We start from the raw sequence: 16,128 nt of genomic DNA on the forward strand, positions 1-16,128 counted from the left end.
GAAGGGAAACGTGCAACCATTAAGCAGTGCAGTGCTGTGATCCTGACTTGTGTTCACTTCAGCAAGGGATGAATTAAGATGTAAAGTGAATGCTCTTTTTGACTGAAATGCAGCACATGGAAGACCAACTGTGTCTTTAAGTGCAGCCCTTCTATTTTTCTTGTGTTTCATATAACAATGATAAAAGGCAGCAGATATCTCTTTGTCACTAATTTCATGTATTCATTTGTCAATTTTTCTGAAATATATTTACGGTCATCCAAACAGAGCACTTCTTTCCTATCTGCATCATAATCAAGCCTTCAAAAATGCTTTCTAATTTGCTTTCTAACTCCAGGCTACTTTTATTTCTTATATTAAAATTGATTTGTTTTTCAAAGCTCATCTGAGCTTGATAATTTTTCTCTGTAACCAAAATCCATTTCCCTGGCTATGAGTTCCAATTGATTTCACATCATCATTAACTGCTCTATTAGTTTGTGTGCATATAAAACTGTTTGAGCTAAGTTTTCTGTGTGATTTGGTTTAACCTGGCAGGAGCTGAACACTACACAGCCATTCACTCACTTGCCCACAGGCATGAGGGAGTCATTCAGAAAACAGGTAAAACTTGTGGGTTCAGAAAAAGACAGTCTAGTAGAATGGAAGAGGAAGGGAAAATTCTAATAATAATAATGATAATTGTAATAAATACACAAAGTAATGCACAGTGCAATTTCTCAACACCCAGTGACTGATGCCCATCCCATCCCAGAGCAGCAGCTGCTGCTCCCCAACTAATTCTCCCCAGTTTTATCATTCAGCATGATGCCATATGATTTGGAATATCCCACTGGCCAGTTGAGGTCAGCTGTCCTGGCTGTGTCCCCTCTCAGCTTTTCATGCCATCATCCTCTCTGCCAGGGAAGAATGAGAAGCTGATAAGTCCCTGACTTAGTGTAAGTGCTGCTCAGAAACAACGAAACCATCTGTGTTGCTAACATTATTGTTATCCTGAATCCACATCACAACACTGTACCAGCTACTAGGAAGAAAATTAATTCTATCCCACCCAAAACCAGGACACTTGGTCTCATAAAACTATAAGACCACCTGTAGTGAAACAATAACACCCAAGCTGATGGAGACATGAGAAAATATGTACCTGCCCAGAAACGGTTTTATGAGACCTTATTTTGCTTTATGATGTGTTAGCAAGAATAGCCAGTCATATGTTTGTATTTCATACATAGTAAACAGGAAAACTTGGAAGTGCTGAGGTTAAGGTGGGGCTGGCTGAGTAGATTTTTTCAGTACACTTTTAATATCAGCAGTCTTTTTTCTTTTGCACTTTTAAGGATAATGAGATGCTGACTGTCTCATTCTTAGGGAACTCCATATATATGTCCTAATTGAATCAAATAAATTTTTCATCATAATAAAATATTATACATCATAGTAAAATATTATATCTGTATTATGTTGGCTCAATAAAATTCTCTGCAGCTGTGATTAATGACTTTTTACTGTAAGACATATGCAAATGTATTAAGATAATGCTTTGATTTTTGTACAAAATTGATTTTGTACTTTTAAAAAAGGGCAAAGCAAAATGGGTTCTAACAGGTTATTATTTATCCAATTAGCAGTATATAGAAAGTTGACCTCAATAGCAGGAGGGACATATATTTTGCTTATCATTGAGAAGTACTAACCAGAGCTTAGTCTTATAATAAAATACCATTGAGTCATGTGTAATTAAGAACAGGAAATATGAAAAGGCAATATTTGCTGAAATACTTAAAATTCAGCTGTTAAAACAGGAATTTTAACTTATGATTTCTTAATAATATTTTAGAGTTAAGTAGTGTTTTGAACTTACAGGTGTTTAAATTTCCCAAGTGTAGTTAATTTTTAATGATAGGTCTGGTTAAGACGTGAATTCCACTATGCTTACACAATCTTTCAAAGCCTTTAAGCTATAATGGAATTTTTCACACAAAATATTTGCAACAGAAGACAGTGAAAACATCTGTCTGTATGGAAGTGTTGTTCTTTGTCTGGTAAAATTATAACCTTATGTTTGTCTGATCATTTAGTCATCCTGCAGATAACTGCCCCATCAACTTGAACAATACATGACTAAATCTTGTGCCAGACTTGTAGAAAAAGGAGATATGGCTTACTCTACCCACCTAAGCCATCATGTTCCTCATTATTAGCATAGAGATAAATACAGAATCATCCCTGGAGCCTTTTGTTCAAAACATATTAAATACTACATGGCACATCCAACTACAGTGAGTTCATATAACTGTATAGAAATAAATGTGGTTTTAGTTACCATAAGTTCAATTACATTAAGAGATTATTTTAATTCATCAGAACTCTTAGTTGAAGGACGTAAGTTTTTTTCCTCAGGCTAAACACTGCTTATTTTAACCTTTGAGTCCTCCAAATATTTGCTAAAAATGAAGCTGACTTGCAAAAGATGGACTTTGAAAGATGCTTTCTGATGGCCTGCATACCCTAACAAAATGTATTTGGCCAGCTCTGCACAAGGGCAGTTTGAAAAGAGGATTACCTACAGATTTCTCTTCATCCACATCATTTTTTTTATCTTGTGAAGAGAAGAAAAAGTAGAATTTGGGTTTTTTCCCAGGATTTACACATCTCACATCATGGTTGAACCAATGGGTAGAAGCAGATTGTTGGGTGCAGACAAAATCTTAAAGAATGGATGCAGTGTGTGTGCAGATGTGCTGATGATGTGCTAAGCATCTACCAGCCTGGAGTGCATCAATTGACAAGGAGTGCACACCTATCTTTCTATCTGAGATCTTCTTTAGACTTATGAGAGAATATTCCCTTCAAAATCCCAGCACACAGTCTCCAGAGCATGACTGCTGCTATTGTCCCATGATGACTGCAGACTTTAGAGCTCTCTCTCAGAACTAGAGGGCAGGGACAATAGGTTTCACATATTGCAGTCCTAGTTTTCATGCCTTTCAAAAAACCTGTGATTTCACTGTGGAAGACAGAATTACACAAATTTGACTGATGCCAGTGGTACAGTCCTGATGTGGCTCATATCTACTTGAATAATCAAAGACTTCATGACTGTAAACTAACCTGGTTACTATAATTGACTGACATCTTTAAGGATGACCTACCATTTTCATCTGTCTTTCTGTACAACCACAAGTCCACTTTGACTCATTTCTTTCTTTCCCACTTGCAGCAAGTCTTGACTATTCTCTTAGCAGACCTATTTCCAAAAGTGTAGGTTAATTTCCCTAGTGGTACAAAATGTATTCTTACCCAGTGTGATGTTGCTGTCTTTCTCATTCCTGATTTGGAAATAGGCTAAGTGCAGTCTCATCAGTCTTGTGATGGCATTTGAAGAAGTATGTCAGTGCCTGAACAGTTGTCTGTTTCATCTATTTGTGCTAATTGCTCTAAAGGAATCTGCTCTGACTCCTGACACCTATTTCACATTCTCAGAACACCAGGACAACAATAGTCATATGCTAAGACCCACCTGATAGTTTCATAAGGTGTCCAACATTATGGCATTTCCAGACAAGAGCTGCCACTTTAAGATATGATCACAACTAATTTGTTTCTTCTGGAAGGGGTTTACTAAATAACTGCACATAGTGCCCTTCCATCTCCAGACCTGGCCAGAAAGGTCCCCAGGGCAGACTTGAAAATTCATTCATGGGTCCACTGCTTATGTGTATGTACCTATGTAGGTATAGAAAAATTGCAAAGCCTTCAAATGCTAAATAATGTAATAGTGTAGACTGGGATGTGTGTATGTGTTTTGCTCGAATTTTGACATAACAAAAAAATAGGAAAGAGATCTTAATCTTTGATGCTCTGCAGTGTTTGAGACTTAGGAAATGTTGGGCATGACTCTTCACACCTAAACTGCACAGTGTTGGCAAAAAAGACATCTGTGCATCATGTTCATTGACAGTGGCCATGGTCATTTTTCTTCTTTTTTTTCCCATGGAAGTTGTTGTCATGCTTTTTGAAATCAGCAGTACATGAGATTAATTCTAGTCACACTTGAATGAGATAAAAATGTCCTATCTGACAATTTCATGTAATTAATAGCTGAATATGCTTCTTTGCAATTCCCATGTGCTGTGATAATAAAATGGTGTAATATGATACTAGAAGAGAAGCAGTCTTGTATGTTCTACTAACTGCTGTATGTGTGTAACTTGGTAGAGCCTGTTTGTTATTCTGCTAATGATGTGTTGGGTTTTTACAGAAATGTTCTCACCCACATTACAAGCTCATGATGTCCTTGCTTGAGAATATCTGAGAACTGCTTTTTAAATAGATATGCATCAAGATACTACAGTGATGGGCTTATGAAATGGAGATTAAAGAGACATGGATATAGACAGGCTGGAGAATAAAGAGATTTTGCAACATAAAAGAATTGTTGCTTAAAACCTCAGTTAACCTACTTTAGAATTAGGACATATTCTAAGCATGGACTGTCTTCCTAATTGTAAATCATTTTATGCATGTGTGTGTCTGTCAGAGAGGGAAAGAGAGAATATCCAACCAGCCCTTCCATGGATCCAAGGATCCTTGACTTCTGTGAGTCATGTTATGCCTGATTTAAAGAGGTTTCTTCTGACATGATGTGGAAAGCTGGAAATCCCCTTGCATGTGAGAGAAATGCTTGTGCAATACAAGCATGAGCAGCAGCTGTTTAAGAATTTCCTCTATGAAGTGGCTTTGAGAGGTCCAGGATGGGAGTCTGTGAGCTCAGTGCTAGTTTTTATTTGTTTACTACCATACATAATCTATCAAGGGCTTCTCTGCAGCCCACAATGGGCAAAGGCATGGGAAGCTGAAGGCATTGTCATGCCCATTCTTGGCCCTAACACAAGATGAGAGCTCATTTGATATTCCTTCTCTTCTGTGGGAAGTATCATGGGTACACTGTTGTGGCTTATTTTTAATCTCAATAGGTTTATAGTGGGAAGTGGAATCAGTTTTCAAAACTGTGACATTCCTGAAGTGAATAGATAAATAGATAGACAAATGTGTTAGATTAGTGTAGTCCAAAATGCCTCTACCACATAAAATTTCATAAAAAAAGTTGGAAATATATCCTTAAGCATGTAATCTTGTGCAATCTGAATTTTATTTGCATAATCAAATATTCAAGGTGGAAGTGGTAAAATATCAAACTCCAAATCAAATTAAGAAATGAAACAACAAAATCCCAAGTTACAGGATGACAACTACCCTAAGTGCCAGAGGAGGTAGAAGAAGCTGAGTACTTCTGTGCAGAGAACAGGGCTGTTACTGTGTGATGGCTCTGAGGGGTTTCTTAATCCCAGTTTTTCATGTTTGCTCCTCTTTGTGGATATCTGCCTGAGCTGATTGGGGTAATTGATTCTGCACATAGTTTCACTGGCAAACCACAGTGAACCTGTGTTCTACTCTTTGGACTTGTCTTCTATTACCTGCTTCTTCAGAAGGAAATTCTAGTACTATCCACTTAAAATAGGGCAATAGCATTAAAATAAAATTACCACACTTTAGGTTCTGTAGTCTCCCCATACAGAGATGCTCATTTTTTCAGAGGAATCTACAGAATGAGTAGGAGCAAATCCAGATTTAGCTTCTTTATTCATTTGCAAGTTCAGGGTAGTTCCAGCAGAGACTGCTATAATTAAAATACTTCATCCTGGCAGGATTTCTAACTCCCTTCAGGCCATGATGCTTTCTGGTGGTCACATCACACATGACAGGACTCTACTCCAATGATCCTCCACCCAAATAATTCTCTTTTCTTTCCCCTTTGAACCTGCAGAAAGACCAACTCTCTACAAATAAGGCAGCAGCTGCATCCTTCATGGGGTGTGTGGGTGTGCTACTTTGGTATAAATTCCAATGAATCCCATTTAAAGAAGACCAATATATGCTGTGTAGGAGCAAACCACATGAAAAATTGTAGGAAAAAAAGCAGGAAGCTGCAAGCAATCATGAGAGCAGTTGTGTACTAGCAATTAGAAGTAAATATAAACTTAAGCAAAAGAAATTGTCACCAAGGATGAAAGATGCAGGGCTAATTTTGCAGCTATAGCCATCCATAACCTGCACTTTTTGTCTTTAAAATACATAATACAGCTTTTTTATAAATCAAATCACACAGATTTTGCTAAATTTAGTATTAAGATGCCAGGGTATTTGCAGTTTACAAAGATATGTCTGGAACACTATGAGAAGCATTTAAAAACCTCCCAACCAGCTGTATTCTTTTCTTAACTTTTGATTTCTGGATTGTGCAATTTCTAATCATATCTTTTCCATCTGAAGATTCTTTTTATAGGTGACTCAACTAATAGAGGCATGATGTATTATCTAATTGAAAGAGTGAATAAGACTCTTCAGGAATGGCAGAAGACTCATGATGTTAAATGTTATCACAATATCAATGAGGGGAAAACATTTATCAGTTACTCCTACTACCCCCAGTTCTGGATGAATGCAAACCAGAGACCAACTTTTGAAAAAGCCCTAGAGCAGCTGCTGCAGAGGTACTGCACAAACTCTGTATCCCCCTTGTTTGTATTATCTTTCTATTCACAAATGTGTTTAACATGCTTTACAATTAAAGTCAGTAAACAGTAAAACAACATGCTCAGACCATATTGTGTGGTTAAAAAATAGCTGAAAATTACATCAGGCATCTGATCAGGGTGCCAGATACAGTTCAGTGAAATGCAAAGCAATGTACTTAAAATGTTTGCCATCTGTTTAAAGCAACATGTGTTGTTTTTCTTTTCTGGGTTTCAGATCACGTCCCCTGGAGAACACAGACCAGACTGTATTAATTGTAGGTGGTGTTCAGTGGCTTAATTCCAATCACCTTCAAATTATCCAAAAGGTGTTGAACAGGTAATGTTATGTACTTGGTGTTATTCAAACTTTTGATTATGAGAAACAACAAAAAATTTAAATACAAACTTTTCATTTGTTTTTTTCACAAGCATATAGTTAAGTGACTGAAAAAAATAAAAACATGCATTTTCTTTTGATGTGTCTGAAAGTGTGTCCTTGTTTTTTTGTTTTGTTTTGTTTTTGTTTTTTTTTTTTAATTTGCAAAAAAGGGAAAATCTATCAAATATCCTGGTAATTGTCAAATCCATAGGGATGGGCTTTCACCTTCCAGTGGATGGAATCCATTCTCTATCCCAGGTAAGCTACAGTACATTTTGAGTGCATTTTCATGGAAGACTTGTCATGCCATCATTAATTTTGCTGTCTGGTCAAAATATGTGATGTCTGCTGAGCGCATTTTAAGTGGATCAAAGGCTGATTAATATTTGTATTTGCTCATACTGCTTGCTAATAGGGAATCAAACCAATTTCCTTCTTTCATGGATTCTGCTGCAGACAGAGAGCTGTTTGAGATACCATGCTTGGTCAGCTATCCCAAGAACCAGAGGAAGCTCCAATATTAATCCTGCTGCCAAAATTGAGAGACTGTGTTGGGGATAAGCAGGTTGCTCCTCATACCACATTGTGCATAGGCTCCTCCCAGGCTTCCTCCATGGTTACTGCTGCACCCAATTCACTTGTCTGGTTTGCACAACTCAATAAATCTATCTTAAACCACCTATGAAGCCAGAACATTACAGAGCAGCTGGAATGTACCAGTGAATCCAGCCTGTTATTTGCATGTTAGTCAGCTGTTACAGTCAGTTTAAATCACATCCAAGTCTCTCAGAGCAACAAATGTGCTCATTTCAATGCACTGTGTAACTCATTCGATTCATGACTTTTATTTACAATTTGGACAATGATTCTCTATTGAACACACATAAAATGCATGGATGAGAAGCACTGGAAGGCAGCACGGAGTAAATGATGCCTACCAGTGCTGTGTGTCATGCTCCAGTTATTCCCAGGTGTTGAAAAGAGAAAATGACTCCTTTCACAGATTACGTACAGCACTCCTCGTGCGCTGGGGACTAGCGCCCACGTCTTTTTGCAACCATAACACACTGCTGCATTCAGCATGTGACTTCCTGCTACTCTCACCCTTCTCTTTGCTACAGAGACTGCTCTGTCAGATGTTCCCATATTTTCTAAGTTAGTACTGCCTATCTGCCTTGTCTCTACTGAATGCTGCCTTATTGATTCAAACCATTTTCCTAATTTATCTGGAGGACCTAAACAGAATTTTTGTTGTCATCAACATGAAGAAACATTTTCATAGCTCCTGTCATAGTTTCCAGTGAAATTCAGTCCTAGGATGAAGAGCTTCAATCCAGGGTATGTGAGGCAAGGATAGAGTATTAAAGGCTTCCTAAGACTTTTTCTCATTCATTAAATTTATAAAACTCCAGAAATCAGCTACAGTGCATAACCAACACTCTTTTCCCTTTCAATATTGGAATCATATGCCAAATTATCCATGTGGTTTGTATGCTCTAGGCTTCAGGATTACCCCAGCTACTCTCAAAGGCCTTTTGTCTGCCATGTTGAATCCACTGCCTTGCCAACTTTATGGCTAACTTTGTTTTTTATTCTTGATCTTCCTGATGTATATTCAGAAATAATAATCTGCTCTTCAGTATAACCTTATTTAAGATACCTATGGCCCTATAGTTCCTTTTAAGCAACTGCCTCAATGAATTTGATTTGAAGCTGAATTTTTCATTCAAGGAGCAGTTTCACCATTTGTTACAGACAAACTTTATAATTGGATTTTTTTCCTGAATTACACCTCATATTAGTGAATTACATGTTAAAAGCCATTACCCGAGAATTGTATTTTAAACAGTCATGAAATTTTCCTATAAAGGAAGCTGCATATCTACTGAAAATTAATCATAATTTCTGGAAAAAACCCTACATTAGTCTTGGAGTAGTACCTTTTATCAAGAGTGAATTTACAGTAATTCATGTCTGTACTATAACATAATTGCTTATTCAAAACACAGTTTTGCTATTTTTTTCCATGACACAATAACCTTTAAACAGTCCTTCTGACAAGACATTGCATCATTTTATCTGGAATGCAGGCAGAAGTGCAAAACTTGTGGAATGAAAACTTGATTATTCTGGATACAGCAAAAAATTTGGGCTATGAAGTGGTTGACACTTTTGTCATCACCATGGGACGTTACAAGGAATTCCTGCGAGGGAAGTGCGGCTGCCATTTCCATGAGGTAATAGTTTATGCTTATATCTGTCCCAGGTATTTAAGATATTTTAACTGTCAGATCTTGGAAACAAGAAGGTATGTGGTGAGGTCAGCATCTTTCACTCAAAGTTAGGCCTGAATACAAATCTTGGCAAAAGCAGTTTGTATGGTGGCACTTATCCATCATTGTTCACAGTGCAAGGCAGCCCAAGGACATGCTGAGCTGCTGGCATGGTGAAATAAAAATAAAGGGCCCTTCTGCAAAGGTAACTCATATAAAAGGATGTTGCACAGTTTCCAGGTTCTTGTATTATTTTTTATGTTATCTCTGTTACTTCTGGAGGGACTGTTTCTCTTTTTACTCAGTGTCACAGATTTTTGACTGATGTATTTCTAACTTAACAGCTCAGCACACTAACATCAACCACAAGTACACTTAAAATGGAGCTTAAAATTGAAGAGCCAATCTTACTGCTATATATCTGTTTTCCTATGTCTGAGAAAAAATAATCTGGAGTAGTTACCATGATCCACTGTACAAACAGAAGGATAGATTGCTTGCCTGCTTTCTTGACTAAAATCTATAGAATTTTTTGGGGATTGTTGTCAGACTCATGTGAGCTCACGTGCCATGCATCAACTTCACCACTGGTTTCCACCTCAGGCTCCACGGCAGCTCACGTGTTTTCAGGCCAGTGCCATGGCCTCTGTCCTGCTTTGGGGCCAACATCAACAGGTGTGGTTAGTTAACCAGTCCTCTAATATACTCTGCTCAATACTTGAGAGGCACAAACATAGCTCAGTCCAAATGAAGCTGGAAAAGAGGGAGTAAGTCACAGAGTAGATATTTATGTGATTGATAAATAGTCCCATGGAGCAAATGCTTCCCTCCATTTTACCCAGACAGCTGTATTGACCCTTTTTTATCTAGAACCCAGATGCTGGTGTTTTTGCAGATGATTGCTGATTGCTGATGTTTGCCATTTCCACATATCTTGTGAGTGAAACAGAGAGCTTCAAAATTAAATATTTCAAATGCTTTGTATGGAACTGGGTGGAAAAACAGCAGGGCGTGATCAGTCATCAGCATTTTTCATGTACTCCTCCATCATTTTGTATGAGCTCATGTGCAGATTTAGTCTTGCTTCTCTGCTGAAGGAATCTCAATAGAGTATGAGTTTCTGGGGAGGATCAGGGGAGAATTTGGCTCACAGAGATGTTATTAATGATGCTTAAGAGGTCATTGTGCCTGAAAGAGCCATAGATACACCCAGTAGAATCCATCATGCACCAAAAACCAGATTTGATCCTTGAGGAAAGCAAAAAGAAAGTCTTGAGTTCTTTTGATACTTCATTATTTTTAATAGTTTTGTCATCAGCTTATTTTTGAATCCTGGCTAGTGGAGTTTCATTAGGTGCTGAAGCAGTTTGCACCAGGAAAATGGCATTTTGCCCCCAAGGACAAAGCCAAGAACACTGTGTAAAACCCCAGCACTTTTCATGTTTTCTGAAAACAGATGAAACAGATTAAATCTTGTGCGTTGTACTTTCACTTTCTTTCTCTTAAAAATGGACATTGCTAAAGTCTCAGAAAATGGCACTCCTCTGTAAATGCCATCTGAGATAAAGCATGGCTGTGCAGGAATGGAGGACTGGCCAGTCTGTGCAGTCAAAAAAAAAGAACTGAAATGCCTTCAGCAGTTCTCTTTTAGTTCCCACTAGCTGGCTGAAGAGAAAGCTATTTCCTCTGAATGGCCTGAAGAATTATTTGAGTTCCCACCAACCCATTTCTCAGGTGACCCTGATTGCATAGAAATCTCCATCTCTGTAGACTCTACAATCTTTGCTCAGATTTCTAAGGGATCTGGACTTTCAAAGGGATTATACTGAGCTGGGATAAAATATCTTGCATAACCCTAGCACTTACTGGCCAACATAATTCTAGTTCTATGCACACATGAAAAATTGATTTTTTATTCTTATAGACATTGGTCAGCATTATACAATTATTAGAGAAGTTATTTTTAAATTCTGATTTATTTTGTATTTTAATGGCAGTGAAATCATAATCACTACACAAAAATTAGCAACCTTGGGATTTTTGTATCTTAATCAGTGTCTGGCTGCTGTTGGCTGGGTGAACATTAGATTGCATTCCTGGGAGATTATGCCTAACAGGAATGCAGTTTGGGTGATTGGTTCAAGGTGGCATCATTTTGAAATAATTGTAAGATCTAAGGCACTAATTTAGAAAAATGAACCTACAGTAATTGCATGAAAACAAATAATAGCCCTTGGCTTAGCTGTATGAAATTGATCAGAGGATATATTAATTTTCTACATGGATAATTCCTGTTTTCAGTTCTGCCAGCTCCCTCATAGTCTCTCTGCTCAGTCTTTCAAGCCTTTGAACATGTTATTTCTTCACTCACACCTAATTTTGTATGATTTATTTCATTTATTCACCACATATGAGTGTTGATTCTGATTTTCAGTGACAGTAAATATACATTATATTTTTTTAAACTAACATGCATAAAAATGTTCATTAATGAATGAATTCTGCATTTTCAAGTGTCTGCTGTGATTGATATAGCAGGAAAACTCACGGGCATCAGAGCTATTAAGTCAGCATATATATACTATTTTAAAAATAAGTTAACCACCTTTTCTGCATTCTCTGGGTTTGACACTGCCTGGGATGAGGTCCTCTCTCCTGCATATGTGCAAGGCTCTAGAGTTTTGTTTCTCTCAAAGCTGCTTCATTATCCATCAGTGACTGGGTATTCACTGAGACAAGACCTTCAGCACTTCACAGATCACCCCCCCTAGTTGTTAAGCTCCTGACAACCATACCTTTCATTTTCTCACTTGTTAGTCCCATGAGCATGTTTTTATTCCATGCAAGTTGAACACGACCATCCCAGAGCTTTATACATATTTCAGGGGCCAAGGTGAAGCATTCTTCAACACTAAGTTACTGAATCATGTTGTGGTTCTGTCCCTGTGGTGTTCTGGGGAGAGGAATGTTAAATTGCACAATAACTCCCTTCCTGAAGAAACACAACACACCAGGGTTTTCGTCTCAGAGTGGGGCTGGGCCAGGTTTGCATCAAAACCTCAGAATGAGGCATTCTCACAGGGCTTATAGCTGAGACATGTTATATGTGCCTCAAGTGCTTGGTATCAGAGCAAGATTTAAACTTTTCTGCAATTTGGAGCAGTCATTGTTTTTCCACATGTTAAAAATATACAAACAAGCTGTTGAGTGTGCATTTTATTGTTATAGGTAAATTGTCTCTAATAAAGAGAACAGAATGTAATACACAAAGGCATTACAAAGTCAAATGCCTGAGTACAATGAGCCTACGCATGTAGATTTCAAAAATTAAGATCTTGCCCTTTGGTTAGTTTGCAACTTAACAAGTTGGCCATTAAAATAATGTTTATGAGCAACTTGCTCCTCAAGGTAAGAGTATCAGGACCTGCTTCATGGACAACTGCCTCAGTATTTCTGCACACACAGCTGTGTGTCTGTCTTTGTAGGTGCAGGCAGAAAGCACTCACATATGTCATTTCTATTGCAGGTGGTGAAATCCAATCCCTCTGAAGAAAGGCCACACATAACAATGACGTTATCGAGGCACTATACGCTGGGGAAATATTTCGGCAGTCAAAGCAAACCACCACAACTGCAGGACTATGCAGCAAATTCTCAGTCCCCCTATCATGTCCGAGGTCCAATAAATCAAGTGTATTCTGAAATCCTTCTCAGCAGGCTCTGTGCAAGAAAGAGGCAGTTTGTCAGCACGTAGCTCTCTTGGATAGAGAAGTGCCACTGCCTGAGGGACAGTTGAAGGACCACGGTGGATTTATGATGTGCTTCCTTGATCGACTGCATGCACACAAAGAGAGCTTGGGACATGTGGCATTTTTCCAAAAACCTTTTGAAATTAAGATGTGCCCTGGTGACTCTGTTGTGTGAAAATGGAAGACAGAGGGTCGCAAAGGAGAGAAGGGAAGTTACTTGAACTGTTTCCAAAGACTAGAACAGCTGTAGTTCAAGCAAGTGTGTATTAATGATAGTAAAAAGAGACCTATATATTCACTTGAACATTTGGAAAGGGCTGCTTTAGGTCTTCAGCACTATCTAGTTTTCTATTTATAGAGACACTGTAATATTTGAATGTATTTAGAAACTGACTACATTCCGTTTGAAAGAGTTTTATTTAATGTGGACAGGTTTCCCTTCCATATCAAACATTTTCTCTTTAGACACTTGGTTTATAGAATTTGAAAATGTCTATTAGCATTTTACTGGTGATGCTGAGTTTTGAACTCTAGTTTTTTTAGTGAAAACACATCTCTTCTTTGTATCTTAGATGAAACATACTTTTTTGCATGTTCTGGAGCTAATAGGGAGATAGGTTACCTACACTTGAGACTGATTGTAACTGTCTCAATGTAACATGTAAATTTGTTAACATAAATTTATTTATGGTCCCAGTTTAGGAGGGTGTCTATATGCAGGAAGAATACTTAGGTGAGTGCTTCAGTGTCTACCTTGGCCAAACAGATATTCTTCTTGCATGGAAGGAATGCATTTCTTTAATGATTTTTTATAAAATACTTTCCAATGTGTGAAGCCAATACCACAATCATAACAAAAATTCCACTTGCAAGCGCACATAAGGATTTCAGGATCTGGTAATTTATCTATCATAAGAAGTGTGATGTGATGGCAGCAGAACATACTGCCAGCATCTCTTACTTGGCATGGACAGACCTTCTCTGAATGCCAGTTTCAGTTCAGACCTTCTCTGAACTGCAGTTTCCTGCTGCAGCCCAGCTCCATCCCCAGTGTTTGCAGACCTTCTGTGGGTGACACCCAGGGAGAAGCTGCGTGTTGGTCCCACAGCACTGGCAGCCCACTCATTCACAGCTGCAGTGCCCAATGGGAAGCCATGCAGGATCCAGGATTAGCAGCTGGGTGACAGGTTAGTGGCAACCCATAGCACTGCTGTCCCTACAAATTATCCAGCTGTGGATTTTTATTCCTCCAGTCATGCAGCAGGCAATCAAGGCACCACTCTTCCACCATGCAATAGAGAAGGGTGTTTTAACCAGGGAGGTGCAAGTCTAACAATGGATCTGCTGAGTTCTGTGATGTGCTTCCCTGTCACAATTTTACATATAATCCCCCACTAGCTTCTGCTTTGGGAAAGTAAGCCACAAACAATGTCAGGGAATAAACAAATTATAACAAGTAGCTAATCATCATCTTATTTCCCTTAGTAGCACACAGAGGGACTGCCCTGTATAGAAGTAGGGCTAGCAATTCATGACACAACATTTAGTATTTGCTTAAGATCCTGTATCTACCAACAGTCTGGATGCCCAGCTATATAGATTTGTGAATTTGTACTTCTTCAGGTAAGATATGTAAAGCTGTAATAGGAAAATGTCATGCAATATGGAGCTTGGCATCCCAGATGACAGAGAATATCCTCCAAAACAGTCTGGCATACCTAATATAAGACACCTTTCTCTATATTGAAAAAGGTCCTAATTTAGATAATGACAAAATTATTGAGATAGTATGATTATATCTGTTTCTGTATAATATGCTGCTGATTGTTTACAGCAAATATCCCCAAATTTCAATGTAAGATTTTCCCTGGCATGGAGATCTGCATGAAAGATGGGTCAGGAGCTGTGTGTAAATACAGAAAATATCAGCATTTGGTTTTGAGCAATATGATTATCCAAAGAATATAATTGAATGCAAATGATGTAATATATTCTCTTGGGTCTGGAAATCCAGGGCTGCATGACCTTAAAGCTGAAGGATAGAACATTGTCATCAATATTAGTAGATGCAAAATACAGCCAGATGTCTTTGGCATTAAGATGATCAATGATAGGTGCATTACAGTTCTGCCTCTGATAAGATTTTTTTTGTAGCTCATTTAAATCCACATGCTGTTACTGTTATTGTTCTATACACAAATGTTTTTAAGGCATTAACTGGGTTTTATGTTTTTGTTTGGTTTTTTTGGTTTTGGGGTTTTTTTAGCCAAAACCTATTGCTGAAGCATTAGCTTAGTGATGAAAAGGAAAGAGCTGACTTTGTTATACTGTAGTGGATATCAGTGAATGTGCAATTCATCAGTTCTGGTTTCACCACAAAATGGTTTACATGTGCTGTACACCCAGATGTCTTAATGCTTTCCAAATCTTAATATTTTTCAAATGTATTAAGTGCATATTTTCCTGTGTGTTTTCTATTTTTTACATGTCTATGTACATTTATTTGTCTGTACAAAGTCATTGGTACAATTTGCAAATTGATCTTTATTTAAACGAGTTCTTTGAATAAGCTTTTTCCAACACTATGTATGATCCACGTAGTTTTAGGAACAAACAAAGGATAATAAGCTACATTTTTGTTACTTAACTTTAAAATATATCTAGTATCTCTATGTGTGTGAAAGATGAGAGTTGAGATTGACATGCAAGGATTGCTTGCTCATATGCATTAAAATTTAAGGATTAAGACAATAAAAGGATTACTGTGTTTGAATTCCAGTGAGATCACATGTTGCTATCTACAGAGTACTCTAGAATTTTTATATCTGCTGTGACATTTTACCTGAATAAACATTAAGGTGTTCCTATAGTCCATATATCTACCTTAGTCCCATTACTTAGCATTAAAATAACAAAGGACTTAGCTGTCAGGTTAAGTTCCACCTCCTAGTACAGACATGAGTGGCTCTGGAATTAGTGGTAGGATTGAAATATTTAAGCTGGGGAGCAAGTACTCTGAGAAGTGGGTTTCCTGCTCAATGTCTGCTCAGCAGCATGTGGAGCTTAGAACAGAACCAGGACATACTTTAAGTTACAGGTAGAGAAAGAATAGAACTGTGTTGCAAAATAAATACTCTGATATGCAGAGC

At 37.8% G+C, this 16,128-nt stretch overlaps 1 protein-coding gene across 2 annotated transcripts in view; it reads left to right on the forward strand.

Moving 5' to 3' along the window:
- CPED1 (cadherin like and PC-esterase domain containing 1) overlaps positions 1 to 15,761 on the forward strand; it is a 141,787-nt gene extending 126,026 nt beyond the window's left edge. For both annotated transcript variants that reach the window (XM_056511213.1, XM_056511223.1), the window contains exons 19-23: positions 6,334 to 6,554; positions 6,814 to 6,915; positions 7,128 to 7,215; positions 9,048 to 9,194; positions 12,757 to 15,761. In XM_056511213.1, the coding sequence (XP_056367188.1) occupies positions 6,334 to 6,554; positions 6,814 to 6,915; positions 7,128 to 7,215; positions 9,048 to 9,194; positions 12,757 to 12,984 (786 nt within the window). In that variant the 3' untranslated portion in view covers positions 12,985 to 15,761. The remainder of the gene's footprint in view (positions 1 to 6,333; positions 6,555 to 6,813; positions 6,916 to 7,127; positions 7,216 to 9,047; positions 9,195 to 12,756) is intronic.
- The last annotated feature ends 367 nt before the right edge of the window (positions 15,762 to 16,128 follow it).

The sequence above is a fragment of the Oenanthe melanoleuca genome, chromosome 1A, assembly GCF_029582105.1.
Source record: "Oenanthe melanoleuca isolate GR-GAL-2019-014 chromosome 1A, OMel1.0, whole genome shotgun sequence".
Taxonomy (NCBI): domain Eukaryota; kingdom Metazoa; phylum Chordata; class Aves; order Passeriformes; family Muscicapidae; genus Oenanthe; species Oenanthe melanoleuca.